Here is a 15,236-nt window from a genome sequence, read left to right on the forward strand (position 1 = left end):
GTGCCCTATCCCTAAAGTACAGAACTTGCCTCATGTGTCCTCTTGAGATAAGGTGAGATATGAGTTTTCTTCCCACCTGGGTGCTCTTCTTTGTTTTGACTCAGGGACCCCTCAAAGATCTGGAGGCCACGGTCACTCCTGGGGCAGTGCTCCAGCTGCTGCGTGGCCTTTGTACCTCAGTGTAGCCCCAGGATTCTCCTGGCATGGGCTGAGACACACAGTGGCTTGGTGTGCCTCCTCCTATGGGCTCTGTGATGCTGTTAAGGTGACTCACTGCCAAAGTCAAAGTCACGGATGCCCTGATGTCAGGGGTGCTGTGGGATCAGGTATCTGGCATGGTAGATCCCGTTTCTCCACCTGCCTCAAAGGCAGTTCTGCTGTGGGCAACTGTTCCAGCAACTGCACCCCAACTGTGCAGCTGCACCCCAGACAGGTTCCTCAGGGTCCCAGACCATCCGGGCTGACCATTAGAGTGCAGAACTGGATGTGCTTCGGTATTCAGGAGATGAGAGAACTGGACATCCCTGCCCTACATGCATCCTGCGTTCCACAAGCCTCTTACACTCTGCACAGAATGGCAACTGGGGACCACTCACCCCTCACCTGTCTTCATACACTATGGTGTCTGCAGGTGGTAATCTGTGCTGCTTCCAAATGCCAGGCCACCAGGGCATCTGCTGCCCTTGAAGCCAAGTTTCCCCAGGCTCTGGTGCACATTCGTACCAGTAGCATGGGCTTGCAGACTGGGACTTGGTGGCTGGGTGAGTGTGGAGCTGGTGGGGCCCCGGCACTGTCACAGATGTCTGTACCACTTTCTTGGCCCATAATCCCCTCAAGCCGGAGTGGCTCTGGCTTCTCTGCCTGGGTTTTCATGGTCCACGATGTGCCCTCAAAGGAATGGCTGAGGGTATAAACCCTGATGTCTGTTCAGTTGTGGGGGCTCCACTGGGCAGCCAGCAGCTCATGCTAGGGCACTGGGCAGCACAGAGGCCCCATGGCCTGGGGCAGGTGTGTAAGGCTCAGTGGAAGTCTTGGGAAAGGCGGGGGCGGGGGGGAGACTTGCAGCCAGGTGGGGTGTATTCAGGATCTCTGTTGTCACATTGCTCAGGGCTGTTCTGCTGCTGTGGAGTGTGAGCCCAAGGATAGCTCTGCCCAAGGACTCGGGTGCCGCAGGTGGGAGGCAGCAGCGGGCACGCGCATGGTGTGGGCTGGAGCTGGGCTTTTTTCCTGCTAGCCTGGTCTGGGTCTGAGCGTGGTCCTTGGCCTGTCCCATTTGCTGCTGCTGGCAGGCCCCGCTTTGTGACTTGCATTTACATTTTGCCACAGTACATTTCAAGACCTTCCTGGACTCTGATGCGAGTTGGTTGCCCAGGCGTTTTCTGGTTCAGCTGCCCTGGAGGGCTCCTCCTGCCACACTTGGTCCTGACCTGTTGCCCAGATTCCCGCTGGGGCTCTGTGGTTTAGCACCCTTTCTCCATCAACTGCTTTCTGCGCTTGCCTTTTCTGTATGTAAGACAGAGTCTTACTCTGTGCCCTGGGTGGAGTGCTATGGCCTCAGCCTAGCTTGCAGCAACCTTGAACTCCTGGGCTCAAGCAAGCCTCTTTCCTCAGCATCCCAAGTAGCTGGGACTATAGGCGCCTGGCTATTTTTAACAGATGGGATCTCATTCTTGCTCAGGCTGCTCTCGAACTTTTGAGCTTAAGTGATCCACCTGCCTTGGCTTCCCAGAGTGCTGGGATTATAGATGTGAGCTACCATGCCCAGCTTTCTGCCCTTTCCTGAGAGCATTTGTGTAATTTCCCAGCAGGTGAGGCTGGGGGCCTTTTTGGTCTACCTCCTGGTGTTGACAAACTTAATGTTTTTTTATTTTGCATGTGATTTTCATTTTTTAAGCTGAGGGTTAAAATAAACCATTCATTGTCATGGATGACTTTGTTAGTCTCCATGGAAATGCTAAATAAGGTCTCGGTTGAAAATAACATGACATAAAATGACTAACCACAGAGAGTTTTAGAGATGTCCATGTCCACATAGGGATTGGAGGGGTTCTTGAGCCTTCCTGCTGCTGCCCTGGCCCATTCTCTTTGTTCTGAACTCTCTTTCTCCTAACCTACCGGGGACAGGACACCAGAGCAGAAATGTGTTCTTGGTCACATCTGAGTATTCTTAGCGGGGTCTTCCTGTTATCCTGTTGGTGTCTCAGGAAGTCCAAGGAGGGAGATAATTTTTTTCATTGTTCTCAGCAAGGTCATTTCTGCCATAGGCTGGAGAAGTACAAGGTGCACTCAGATGCACCTGCTTACAGGAATCCACCCAGGCATGGTGGCTTTGCTGTCCTGCAAGGTGGGCCAGCACTGGGAAGGGCTTCCCAGGACCCGACAGCAAGTGCCTGCTTTGGGCCGGACTGGACCTCTGCATGGACAGCCAGAGCCTAGTCTCTGCTCCATCTGGCTTTGACTTAGGATGATGAGTCAGGAGGGCTCAGGGAACCTGGGGCTTCCCTGATGTTTCTCTCTGGGCTGTTCCGTGCTCCACAGTCCCTGCCTGCCATCCGGTGCCTAGCCGTCACTGCCCTGCTGTCCCACGCCCCACTGTCAGTGCTGGATTTTCCTACACCTCCCCCACCTGGAGCTGGGTCCTCAGCAGGTGTTATGTTTCTTTCTCTTCAGAAGTCATTGGTTACACACCATCACTGCTCCGTGAATGTGTCCTTCATGGTGTGACAGGGCTGAAGATGCACATCCACTGCCTTGAAGGGGAACTGCTGGGGCAGGGCCCTTGACCCTGAGCCCTGTAGAACTTGCAGGTGCTCTGTGTCCCCATGCACACGTGGCTGTCCTGCTGTCACCTAATACTCTGGCCTGCTGTGGTTACTGCGAGAGGGGCAGATCAGGCACCCTGAGGGTCCCACGTGTCCATAGGGTGCACCATGTCGGTCCTCCCCTCCTGGAGCTGGCTGAGCCTGGACTGTCAGCAGCACTCGGCTTCCTAGAGCTGCGCCTGCTCTGTGATTCTCGGGTGGCAGTGAGAGAGAGGGGCTCTTTCCCCGAGGTGGTTTTGTTTCCCAGTTGGTCACCACCCAGATTCAGGGCATTATTTCTTTCCTGTGGAGAGCTGTCCACTCCAGTTGTGTTGGTCCCAGGAAACTATCACCTGTTCTTTTGACTGATTTTTTATTTTAAAAGTCAACATACCTCTCAAGAAAGGATTTTGAATCCTGGCTCTGAGACCACATGGAGGTGGGGTGACGAGGGTCCTACTAGCCCTATGGGAAGGCTGCCTGCCCTGCCAGGAGTCTTGCTCACCAGGGAGTGTGGCCTTAGTATACCAGGGCAGACTCAGCAGAGCAGGGCAGGCAGGCAGGGGGAGAGAGCTCAGCAGGTGGGTGCTGGAGTAGGGAAGACTCCAGGGGTCGGGCTCAGGAGGGGAGGAGCTCTACAATGTGGCACCTGCTTGCTGAGTCACCCAGGGCAGTGTTTATCATCCACTGTGGGACCTTTATAAGGGGGGGCTGCTACCAGAGGGAGAGGCCCCATGAAGATCTGTTGTGCCTCAAAGTGACTCACTGGGTGACCTAATGGGTGCCATGGCACCGCCAGGGAGAGGAAGAGGCTGCTTCCTCCACCCGGCCTCTGCCAGCGGTTCTGGCTCCTCTTGCCAGGGTGGTCTAAGGACTAACCTTTTCCAGAGCAGGACAGGGGCTGGGCCTCTGCCTCCATGTCCCTCTTGCCTGCCTCTCCCAGTGGCCCTGCGATTCCCATAGCTCCCTGCTGACTGCTGCCTGCCTGCTCCTCCTCAGTGCCCTGTGAATCCCACAGCTCCTGCTGACTGCTGCCTGCCTGGCTCTGGCTGCCTGCACAGCTGCTGCATCAGGCTTCAGTCCTTCCCCCAGCTGTCCTGAGCCTGACTGCCTGGTGCCCACCTTTCCTTCTTCCTGCCTCTGGGCCCCTTCCCACCATTCCCCACTGTTCTGGGCAAGGTTTGGGGAAGGTATGACTCTTTTGCTGTGGTCTCTGCCCCTCCAGGTGGTGCTCTGGGTTGGCCTGGGCGTCCTGGTGGTTAGCACACTCACCACCCTATCTGTGAGTGAGGAAGCCCCCGTGGATGTGGCACCAGAAGCCCCCGGCAGCCAGCTTAAGGAGGCCGAGGGTTTGATGAAGGCAGAGGTGGTCCGGCTCTCAGGTACGTGGCTCTTGGGCACATGGCTCTGAGGTAAGTGGCTCTTGGCAGGTGGCTCTCATGTGTACAGGCCCAGTCCCAGCCCCTGAACCTGCTTAGGGTAAATAACCCCAGGGGTACAGGTGGCACTGTGCAGACTCCTGGCTTTGGTCTAAGGGTATTGCTTATCTGCCCAGCAGCCTCTGCCCTGTTTGGGGGCAGCAGGTGGGAAGTCCTGGGTGCGAGATGCACCACCCTTTTCCTAGAGATGCTCTGTGTGTGAAGGGGCCAGGGTGCTGCTACCATGTGTAGAGGACACTGGCTGAGGTCCCCTGGGGCTCACATTTGTGTTTTGCTTTGAGGAGGTGAATTTCTAGCCTGTTTTCTTCCAAGCAGAGTCACCATGGCGCCATAGCCTGCTAACTGCTTTTTTTTTTTTTTTTTTGGTAGAGAGAGAGTCTCACTATATCACTCTCAGTAGAGTGCTGTGGTTATTACACAGCTCACAGCAACCTTCAACTCCTGGGCCTATGCAATTCTCTTGCCTCGGCCTCCTGATTAGCTGGGAGTACAGGCGCCTGCCATAACACCCAGCTATTTTTTTGTTGCAGTTTGGCCAGGGCCGGGCTCGAACCCGCCACCCTTGGTATATGGGGCTGATACCCACTGAGCCACAGGTGCCACCCACTGCTTTGGTTTTTACTGTTCATCCACTAGGCCTATGGGTGGGGTCATACCCTTACCCCCCATGCAGCTGCAGGTTCCTCAGAAAGGACCTGGTGGTGCTATGTATGTGCTATCTTGTCACCTCCATCTGAGGCTATGTCCCATAGGGCATGTAGGGACTTTCTGGGGTATAGCTGCAGCTCCATGTGTCTGGGGTAGCTGATGTACCCCAACTTTCACAGACCTAGGTGGGGGCCACACAGGGCAGCAGTGCCCCTGGCCAACATCTGCCCAGCAGCTCTGAGTGGCCAGGGCCTGGGGGGTGGTGGGTGGTGCTGTCTGTGGTGACATCACTGTGGGGACTCTGCCCCAATGGCCAGGGCTGTCTGCATCCCATTCATCCCATGGCAGAGGCCAGGGGTAGGGGCCAGATTCTCCAGGCGTCCACCTATGGGTGGGGGGTTTTAGGCTGTGGTGGAGGTGCTGGCAGGGTGCTCAGCCTTCCATATGGGTAGAAGAAAACATCCTGTCAAAAGGAGCCCCACAGTCTTGGCCATGACCCTGGGGTTTGTTGTGGTCTTGGTTCTGGACCAGTATTCCTCGGACTGCCCCCAAGGAAACCCTCTTGCTTGGTGCTCTGAGCGAGCTGCCACTGCCTTCCTGGGAAGGGCGGGCAGGTGAGAAGATGCCTGTTTTCTGGGTGCCCTGGGCTGGGGGTGCTGGTATCAGAAGAGGCCAGCAGGGCAGACTCTTCTGGATCACTGGGGTCACTGGAGAAACAGATGGCATTCAGAAATTGGTGGTGTTGGTGGCTGCCTTACATCAGACTCAGTAACTGGCACTGGATAAGTGTCAACTTGAAGGGGAAGTACATGCTGTGTGCCCACCTGGCTGGTGGCCCCAGGCTAAGGCTGGCCAGGGAGGGCCAACTTGGTGCCTTTCAGGGCTGAGGGCACAGAGTGGGTGCTAATGGAGGAGGAGGCAGAGAGGAGTCGGGGCGAAGGGTGGCATGTGGTGCTCCTGCCCCTGTGGACTCAAGCATACCCCGTGAGGACTTTCTCAGGGTCAGCACCCAGACTTCCGTCCCCATGTGCTGTGTGGCCCCAGACCCCACCTGGCCAAGCAGCTGTGTTCTGTCCCTAAGGCCTGCACGACTGCCAGCTCACCTGGTGCTCTCTGAGGCCACATCTGGTTTCTGTTTACTCCACGAGGCTATAACAGAACACACAGCTCCTCTCAGAAACACATGCTGTTTGTTTTTAGCGTGTTCTCCAATTTTCTAGCCATCTAGCCTCCCCTTTAACTGACGGGCTGCCTTAAGGCAGAGCTGGGGACAGGGTTGTTTTTTTTCTTTTGGCCAGAGCTGGGTTTGAACCCGCCTCCTTCAGTATATGGGGCTGGTGCCCTACTCCTTGAGCCACAGGCACCACCATACATCTGGGGACAATGTGGCTTTTGCTGGTGTGCCCTGTTGGACTGTCTGGTGAGTTTTATTGGTCTCTGATGTTTCAGAGGCCAAAAATTGTACCTGCTGACTTGGGTGAGAGCTCTATGCTAGCCTTGGGTTTAAGCCCTGCTGTCTCAGGGGCACCCTGCCTGGCACGTGTGGCCTGGGCTGCAGGCGCTGCCACTGCAAGCATGACTGAGTCCCTGTGGAGGTCCCTGAAGACAGTGCTCTGTCAGGCCAGTCAGGCTGCTCCTCTGAGCGCCACAGCATCCCCAGGGCCTGGTTCTGTGGCGTCTGCTCTCTCCTTGCAAAGCTGTGGGTTCCTCCCAACACCTCTTGCCCCCTTGCTGTACCTGGTTGACAGCTTGTCCCTGTCTCTCTGTGGGGTGAGCACAGCTGTACTTCTGCTTGGTGAGAAAAAGGCAGAGGTCTGGCTAGAGAGGGGACCCAGACTGCAGCAATGTGACATGGCACTTGCTGGTGGTGATATGTCACGTGTGTGGACAGAGGACAGAAGTGATCACACGTCTATGCACTAAGGCTGGGGGGGCACATGGACCAACACAAGCCTGAGGCTGTCAGGAGGTCATGACCCTTTCCTGTCTCCCAAGTGGTCCTTTATGAATCTGCCAACTCACTGGACAAGGATGACAATAGGAGGAGAGGTGTTTGGGATACAGTGAGGAGCTGTTGAAGGCCGCCCCAGCAGGGCATGGGAGAGCTATCTGCACAGCTGGGGGACGGGACAGGTGTGTGCAGCTCATGAGCCCCTTGGTGCTCTGTCCAAGGCCTCTGGATCTTCTTCCACCTCTACATGAGAGGCAGTAGTGGGTATGCAAGCCGGTCCTTGCAGGAGCCCGTGCCACCTGCTGGAGGTGTGCAACTCAGGACCGGCTGTGTGGCCCTTTGCCTGGCACTGTAGCCACCCAGCCGGCCACTCCAGGTGTCAGGAGCCAGATGATCTGAGTCACTGGGATTCCCCTCAATTTGTAAAGACAAGTCATCTGCCAGCCAAGTCCAGAAGTTTGGGTTTTAAAGTTAAGCCTTCAGTGAGTCATGCTTTCTTCATGCCCCCATCAGGGAAAGTCAGAAATCAGTCTGTAGGAAATTAACCTGAAAGCAGGGACTAGCTTAAAAGAGTTCCTTCTTAACAGGCCATTTTACTTGTTTTTAGACAGGGTTCACTCTGTTGCCCAGGCTGGTCTACACGGGTTACAGGCACGAACCACTATGCTGACTGGGTGGCCTTTGCCTTGCTTCCCAAGTTACAGCCTTTGGCTCCTGAGTCTCCTGAACTCGGGGCTCTCCTTGAATTGATGGGGGATTTTTCATCAGTGAGCTGCTGGGATAATTTTTAAAAATCACTTTCTTTTGGGCTGGGCGCAATGGCTCACATCTGTAATCCCAGCACTCTGGGAGGCCGAGGTGGGTGGATTGGCTGAGCTCACAGGTTTGAGACCAGGCTGAGCCAGAGCGAGACCCCCGTCTCTAAAAATTAGCTGGATGTTGTGGTGGCGCCTGTAGTCCCAGCTACTCAGGAGGCTGAGGCTTGAGCCCAAGAATTTGAGGTTGCTGTGAGCTAATGCCATAGCACTCTACTGAGGGCAACAACATGAGACTCTGTCTCCAAAAAAAAAAAAAATCGCTTTGTTTTGGAGGCTGGCACTCTGAGGTGACTGTGCTTATCATTACTGATGGCATATGCATAGAGGGCAGCAGGGTGAAGCCATTGCCCAGTGGAGCTGCCTGTGTACTGGCTGCAGTTGGGGGATACACAGAGGAGCCCCACCCACCTCCAAGGTGGACCCCAGCCTCAAACATGCTGGTCAGGGGTCTATGGTGAGTGTTGCCTCTTCCCCTCCCAAGAAGGAGGATTGTGACCCTGGGTCACACCCATGTCTCTGTGTCTGATCCAAAGACAGTTGAGCCAGAACAGAGCCTGAGCAGCCCTGGGTCCCCTTGTGCTGCTGGGCAGTGGGAAGGGAAGGCCTGGTGTCTGTTTCTGAAGGGGGCAGTGTGTGTGTGTGTGGGGTGTCACGTGTTACTATGTTTGCACATTTCTGCATGTGAGATGAGCTGACGACCTGTATCCCAGTGCCTGCCAATAAGGAGTGGCAGAATGCAGCATGAACATGGAATTTCCTGATCCTGGGTGCCGGTGCTGGTGGTCATGCTTTTGTGACTGGAGCTAACACCACTCTTGAGCTGAGTGAGGGCGGCCGGGATGGCTGTGTGTACCAGGTGGGGCTCCTGCCCGTCTCACAGAGGCCTCCCTGCTGCAAGTCAGCCAGTCTGTCACTCACCTCCTAAGGGAAGGAGTCTGGATGCGGAGTCCCTCTCAGAGGCGTCTGCACACCACCTAGGGCTGTGTCCATGCCCATGCCTGGCAGGACACAGTGTGTTTTTCAGTCGCTAATTTTGAAGTTTTGTATTAGTTTCACTTTGGCCTGGAGGCCCTTGTTGGCACCCTGTCCCTGATGAAAGGCTAGTTCCGTTTTGGAAAGGCTGTGTCTGCTGCCTGCGGACAGCTGCAAGAGGACAGGCATGGGGGCAAACCTGGCTGGGCGGCACCACCTTGCTCTGTCCAGCCCTGAGCTCCCATCCCCCAGAGCCAGAGCGGCAGGACACTCAGAGGCATGGTGTTCCTGGGAGGTTTCCCAAAGGAACCTACAAGGCAACTCCACGTGTCCCATGGCCCCTCTTTGTCCTTGCTGTCCCAGGTCATTGATTCATGGCCGGGTGACAAACTGAGTTCTGTTTCCTGCTGAGAAAATGGCTGCTCAAGGCAACTGTCCTGTTAGGGGTGCCGATCGATGTCCCTTGTTCTGTGTGCTCTTCCCTCATGCCTCGTTTTCTTGGCTCTGTGACCACAGCACCTGTTGTGGAGGCTGGCACTCTGAGGTGCATCTGCACACCGTGGCCCTCCAGGGGCAGTGTGTGGTGGGACCAGTGTGTCACCTGCAGGGAGGTTGGGTGGCCGTGTACCTCCTGAAGCAGTTACTGACTCAACAGTGCACCAGGGTGTCTGCTTGTGGCTGTCTGGGCCATTACCCAGCTGTTCAGGACACTCTGCTGTGATGGCCATGGCATACTTTCCAAGGTGGAAGACGGGTCTCTCGAGTGATTCTGTTTCCTCCTTTGGGAGGTGGTGAGACCCACAGGCCCCCTGAACAGGGTGTGTGTGACCCACGGGGCCTGTGCATACTGAGGGCTGCAGTGCCTATGTTGGGGCACATGCAGCTTCACTGCGGTCCACAGGGGACTTTCATCTCCCCTTTGCTGGGCAGCATGTGTCCCGGAGATGGCCCTAGAGCAGTGGTTCTCAACCCACAGGAACTGTATTAAAGGGCCACAGCGTTAGGAAGGTTGAGAACCATTGTCATAGAGGCTGTTTGGGGGCCTCTGGAATGCCACGAGTCCAGTTTTCAAAGTTTTTTCCACTTAGCTTGTTCTGTGTTGTTGCCTAACACACAGAAAGTGGCTTTTTAGAATGGTTATAATTACCTAACTGGCTCTTTTTGGACCAGTTCTACAGACCCACCGGCTGCTGTGCTCTGCTTTGTGGCTCTGAGCTCAGGTCTTGGGGGCACAGATCACACGGCAGTGAAGGCCCCAGATTTGGCAGGCTTTCCTTTTTTATTTTTTGAGACAGTCTCATTCTGTCACCCAGGCTACAGTGCCATCGCATCATCTTGGCTCACTGCAGCCTCACATTCCTGGGCTCCAGCAGTCCTCCTGCCTTGGTCTCCCAGGTAGCTGGGACTATAGGCCCTACCTTGCCTGGATAATTCTTCTATTTTTAGTAGAGATGGAGGTCTTACCATGTTGCCCAAGCTGGTCCCAAACTCTTGGCCTCAAGGACTCCAGCACCTTGGCCTCCCAGAGTGCTAGGATTAGGCGAGAGCCACCAGCCTTTCCTTTTTTTCTCTTAATTCCTTCTGATGTATATTTTCCCAGTCTGCAGTAAATTGGCAGGATTGCAAAATTAACATTCCCAATGCTGGTTTCCTATGGCCCATGCTCCCCTCCCCCTTGCAGAGGGGGCAGGCAAGGGCGGAAGCAGGGTGGCGGTGGCCGGTCAGTCACAGGTTCCTGCTGCCATCTGGTGGTAACCGCTGAGGGCTGCATGGAGTCTGGGTCTTCTGCCCTGGTCAGATTTGATTGCATTTTGACATATTTGTGTTATGAACACACATGAGAAATGACAGTTTTTTGTGCTACTTAGCTGTTAATGATTGAATAGGAAACAAAACAACTGCTGAAACCTCATGTTTGGTGGGGGTGCTGGCTGCTGAGTGGGGTGGTGAATGGTGCAGCCTGTGGAGGCTGCTCAGCTGGCCATGCTGTGCCCACAGCCCAGGATCCGCCTGTGGACAAGGCCGAGGACAGCCGTGACAAACCAAAGCTGCCAAAGGAGAGGGAAGACCTGGAGCAGGCCCAGATCAAGGGCCCCGTGGCTGTGCCTGGGCCGGAAGACGCCAAGGAGACACAGGAGGAGGCGCAGCTCGACCGCCCTGGTCAAGGTGGCCTGGCGCTAGCTGCAGGGGATGGAGGGCAGAGGTGGGAGGAAGACAGGAGAGCAAGGGGCCCTGGCTATGCTGTGGAGGACTCTGAGGCTGTGTGTCCTTTTTCCTCTGTCCGGTCTAAATCCTAGTCCTGTTTGTCTGCTATGTCCTCTGACTGGCCAGAGCTGCCTGCTTGCAGCTGTCCTGCTGCATCTTTCTGGAAAGTGTCAGTGTCCAGCCAGACTTCAGGGAGACCTGATGGGAGCTGGGCCTCCTCAGCTTGACCACCTACCTGTTGTCTGTCCTTCTAGGGGTTGCTGTCCCTATGGGTGAGGCCCACCGCCACGAGCCCCCTGTCCCTCATGATGAAGTGGTGGTAGATGAAGGCCAAGACCGGGATGGCCCAGAGGAGAACAAGCCTCCGTCCAGACATGTAGATGAAAAGGCTCCAGAGAGCAAAGGTCAGATGGCGCTGCCCCTGCCACATTCAGAAAGAGAAGAACGGGAGCCAGAGAAGGGGGAGGTCGGCAAGAGACCTGGACAGGACCAGGCCGCGGAGGAAGCAGGTGGTCTTCCTGAAGAGCCCCAGAAGGTTCCAGAAGCAGATGGTCAGCCAGCTGTCCAGCCAGCAAAGGATGACCTGGGGCCCGGCAATCAGGACCTGCCTCCAGGGCCCCGGGCAGCACTGTCTGAGGAGCAGAATGCCCAGGCAGCAGGTGTGGGGGAGAAGGCGGGCAGGGCGCTGCTGCCGAGAGACTCTGCGGGGGACAGCGAGCTGGGTGGGTGTCAGCCTGACCTGGGGAGGTTGGGGGCGTGGGAGGGATTGAGGAGGTCCCTACCTCTGCCCATCTTCCCCCCCCCCCACGATTAGCACGTGCACAGGGCGGCCCTTGGCAGCTGGTGGCTTGACAGCTCCTCTCATATCCGTCACACGCTACCTGCCAGACCACTAAATGTCAGGTGCCACAGTGTTCTCCTGTGTCTGTGTGCATGGGCAGCACAGGGAGCACTTGACAGGTAGCACGTTGTTTAGTGCCGTCTAGGGCTGGCTGGGATGCTGCTTGCATTTTAATTGGTGAAGGTGGTTGATGTTGGCTCTGTGCCACTAGCCTATGAGATTGAGAAATTTTTTTTATTACTTCCCAGGTAATCATCAGGTTGAATGTAAACTGTGCTGATGGGGGAGGGGTTGATGGAGTCATTTTAGAAACATCTGCTGCCTCCTTTTGTCCCTCCTCTTCCTTCTGGGCCCCTTGTGACTTTCTTGCAAAACCTGAGCCCTCCTTTGTGTGCAGGTGGGAAGGCCCCCCTCCGGGAAGAGAAGCCGGTGCCTGGGCCTGGGCCTGGGCCTGGGCCGCCCCCAGAACCCCGGGAGCAGAGGGATGCGGAGCGACTGGGCAGAGAGCAGGCAGGCAGCAAGTTGGAGGGTAAGGCCTAGTTCTAGTCTCAGGCCCAGGGGGCTGGTAGTCTCCTCCTCAGCCACAAGGCAAAGATGGGCCACCCTGGGGACACCCTTTTCCCAGCCCCACTTCTCTTTGTGACTGTCTGCTGACCAAACACCTTCAGTGGTGCCCTCCTCTCCCTACTAACAACTTCCTTGCTGGCACTCCCCTGGGAGCATTCTATCTCCCTTTCTCCACTCTAAAAAAAACCTGTCACTCTGTTATATGGCTTATAATTACCACTTTCATTTCATCTTAAAGCAGGTATGTTAATATTTCTAATACTCGTGGTATTTAAAGCCAGCCAGGTGTGCGGCGCTCAGCACCTAGATGTATGGGCTGACATTAAGGCTTGCTCTGCTGGGGACCCAGGCTTCCTCTGTAGGGTGGGCGCCAGCAGTCATCGCCACAGCCAGGCCTGCTGAGCATTGTCCTGACAGGCTCTTGCCACACCATGTCCCTGTTGTCCCTTGAGGCTGCTCTCCTGAGCTGCTATCCCAGGCATCACTTGATGCTTCTCTCAGAATGCCGAGTTCTCTGGGCCTGTCACACAGTGTTGGCATTGGGAGGGTGCGTCCTGGGACCTGTGTGGGGGTCCAGGACCAGTGGCTCCACAGGACCAGTGGCTGCTCAGCTCTCCTGAGCCTGGCCTGGGAGCAAGTCCTTGGACCTCAGGATCAGCTTTGGTTTTGGACACAGTCCCTGCTATCCAGGAGTCATGTGCTTCCTTCCCTGGCCCATCTGTGCCTGGGGCACTATGTCCTCCAGAGTCAGCCCTGGATGGTCCTCTGGGCTCCAGGCTGACCTTGGGCACCTGCAGGCTGGGGGGCAGGACAGAGGCACATGCTGGGTTTCTGGAGCTCAGGAGCTGCTTCAGGTCTCACGTTTTCTGTCTCCTTTTAGTTTAATGTCCTTGCCAGCCCCAGTCCTGTGATCTAAACGTAAACCTGTTTGATTCTTTGATTTTTTTCTTTCTAAAAAAGAGACTTTTCACAGTTCCCTATTCTGCCTTTCTTCTGTATGCCTCTCAACGGACGAACAGCTGAAATTAAAAAGATAGTAGCAGGTAGGAATCAAAGGAGTTTGTTCACATAAGAAGTGCATTTGTGGAGGTCACAGGGGTGAGGCCAGGGCTTTGGCTGTACCCTGGCCCCAGAACAGCCCTGCATGAGTTCACAGTCGGGGCCAGAGGCCAGCACAGACCCCATGGGGCCCCTGGTACCTTGGTACCATCCCCCTTTTTGCAAATGCCTTGGTCTCCTCAGTCCTGCCATGGCACTGCTGTCCTCAGTGGATGGCTGAGTGACGGCTGTGGGTGCAGGCTGCTCAAAGCACCTCCTGAGATGGGTGTTGGCCTCCTGAGCTGCTGCTGAGTGTGTGGCTGACACTGGTGCTCCCACTTTAGGCCTGGTCCCTGGGGTCCAGGTGGACTCTGGCTCTGGATAGCTGTCATCTCCACGCTGTTTACTTCTGTCCCTGCGGCTTCGTGCTGGATGTGGCACCCTTCCCTCTCCTCTCTCCTCTCCCTCCTCCCTGTTCTTCCTGACCCTGGGGGCGTGGGGGCAGAGAGGCATCAGCTGCATGTAGAACCTTGTCCTTGTACAACTGACCACGATGTAACCAAGACTTGCAGACACCCTGGGTGACAGCATGGCCCATGGCTGAGGTGGCTGGTCTGCAACCCAGTGGGGAGGGTGCCCTGAGCTTCCTTCTTCAGCTCTGCATGGCATGGCCTGTCCTGCTGCCCCAGAGCTGACTTGGTGGTCTATCCTCCTCAGAGTTGGTCTCAGTGTCCTGGCTTGTCCACCCACCTGCATGTCCTTATATGGGCCACTTGGAGTCTGGGTGGGCCTCAGGCTGTGTTCCTGGGAGAATGCTGACATCACCACTACTGGAGACAAAGGCTCAGATGTCAGTCTGGTTGGGCACGCGGGGGCCCTCACTGGAATATTTGCTCTCACTCTCACTACCTGCAAAACATTCTTCTTGCTTCTGATTTAAACTTCTACACCTGACAGTTTACCCCCTTATCCTTCAAAGTTTAGTAATTTAGAAACATACATGCTGTGAGAAACGGCATAAGCTGTGGCTGCTCACTGTAGCTACCCGCCCCTGCTCGCGCAGTAAAAAGTATGCCGGGACCCTGACTACTGTGGGGCCTGGAGCAGTGGGCAGCACAGCTGGCCCGGACCTCAGATGCTCCAGCTCCATTGCTCTAATTAAGATAGTTTTTGTTTTTAAAATTCTCACTTTGGAGGAATCTTTCTAAAAGAACTAAGAGTCTTTGTGAAAGTAGTTTGTTACTTTGTTTCCGTGTATGCTTAACCTAGAACATCTGACCATGTAAAATAGGGCATTCCTGCCTGGGCTGGACAGCTGATTTTGATGCTCTGCCCATTCCTCTGACTGGGCTTTCTTGGCACACTGTCTGCAATGGGCAGCATGTGGGCCAGCAGGGCTCTGCCGGGTGTGCCCACACGTCAGCTAGTTGGAAAACTGGAGCAGGTAGCACAGTCACTGGTCTGGCCCGTGAGTGAGTTGGGTGGGCTTATGTGATGTGATGAGAAGGGGTGTCTGGGGCAGGATTCTACAGGTGAGCTTGTGTCTTCACTGCATGTGCTGAGCTGTCTGCCACCCGGCTACACGTCTGGCAGCCTCCAATATCCTCTGATTGCATTTTTCCAACACCGGAAGCTGGCAGAGCCGAGATGCTAGACCACGCCGTCCTGCTGCAGGTGATCAAAGAGCAGCAGGTGCAGCAGAAGCGCTTACTGGACCAGCAGGAGAAGCTGCTCGCAGTGATCGAGGAGCAGCACAAGGAAATCCACCAGCAGAGGCAGGAGGATGAGGAGGACAAGTCCAGGCCAGGTAGGCTGGGCTGGGGGCAGAGCCAGGGCGGGTTGTGGTGTCCTCCTATGGCTGGACCTGAGGTTTGGGGGCATAGACTCCTAGACGGTGGGGCTAGGTTTGGGTTCATAATTCCTAATTTCTGCAAGCATGTCTTTTTCAGTCCCTCT

General features: G+C 55.6%; 1 protein-coding gene across 2 annotated transcripts in view; it reads left to right on the plus strand.

Moving 5' to 3' along the window:
• Positions 1-15,236, plus strand: part of SLC38A10 (solute carrier family 38 member 10) — a 43,484-nt gene that overhangs the window by 26,619 nt on the left and 1,629 nt on the right. The window contains exons 11-15 of one of the 2 annotated variants that reach the window (XM_012803187.2): positions 4,027-4,183; positions 10,628-10,795; positions 11,089-11,556; positions 12,073-12,204; positions 14,914-15,087. In XM_012803187.2, coding sequence (XP_012658641.1) covers positions 4,027-4,183; positions 10,628-10,795; positions 11,089-11,556; positions 12,073-12,204; positions 14,914-15,087 — 1,099 coding nt within the window. The remainder of the gene's footprint in view (positions 1-4,026; positions 4,184-10,627; positions 10,796-11,088; positions 11,557-12,072; positions 12,205-14,913; positions 15,088-15,236) is intronic. The other variant, XM_023511078.1, reaches the window with a different exon arrangement.

Source organism: Otolemur garnettii, unplaced genomic scaffold (assembly GCF_000181295.1).
Source record: "Otolemur garnettii isolate 467f Iridium unplaced genomic scaffold, OtoGar3 scaffold00018, whole genome shotgun sequence".
Taxonomy (NCBI): Eukaryota; Metazoa; Chordata; class Mammalia; order Primates; family Galagidae; genus Otolemur; species Otolemur garnettii.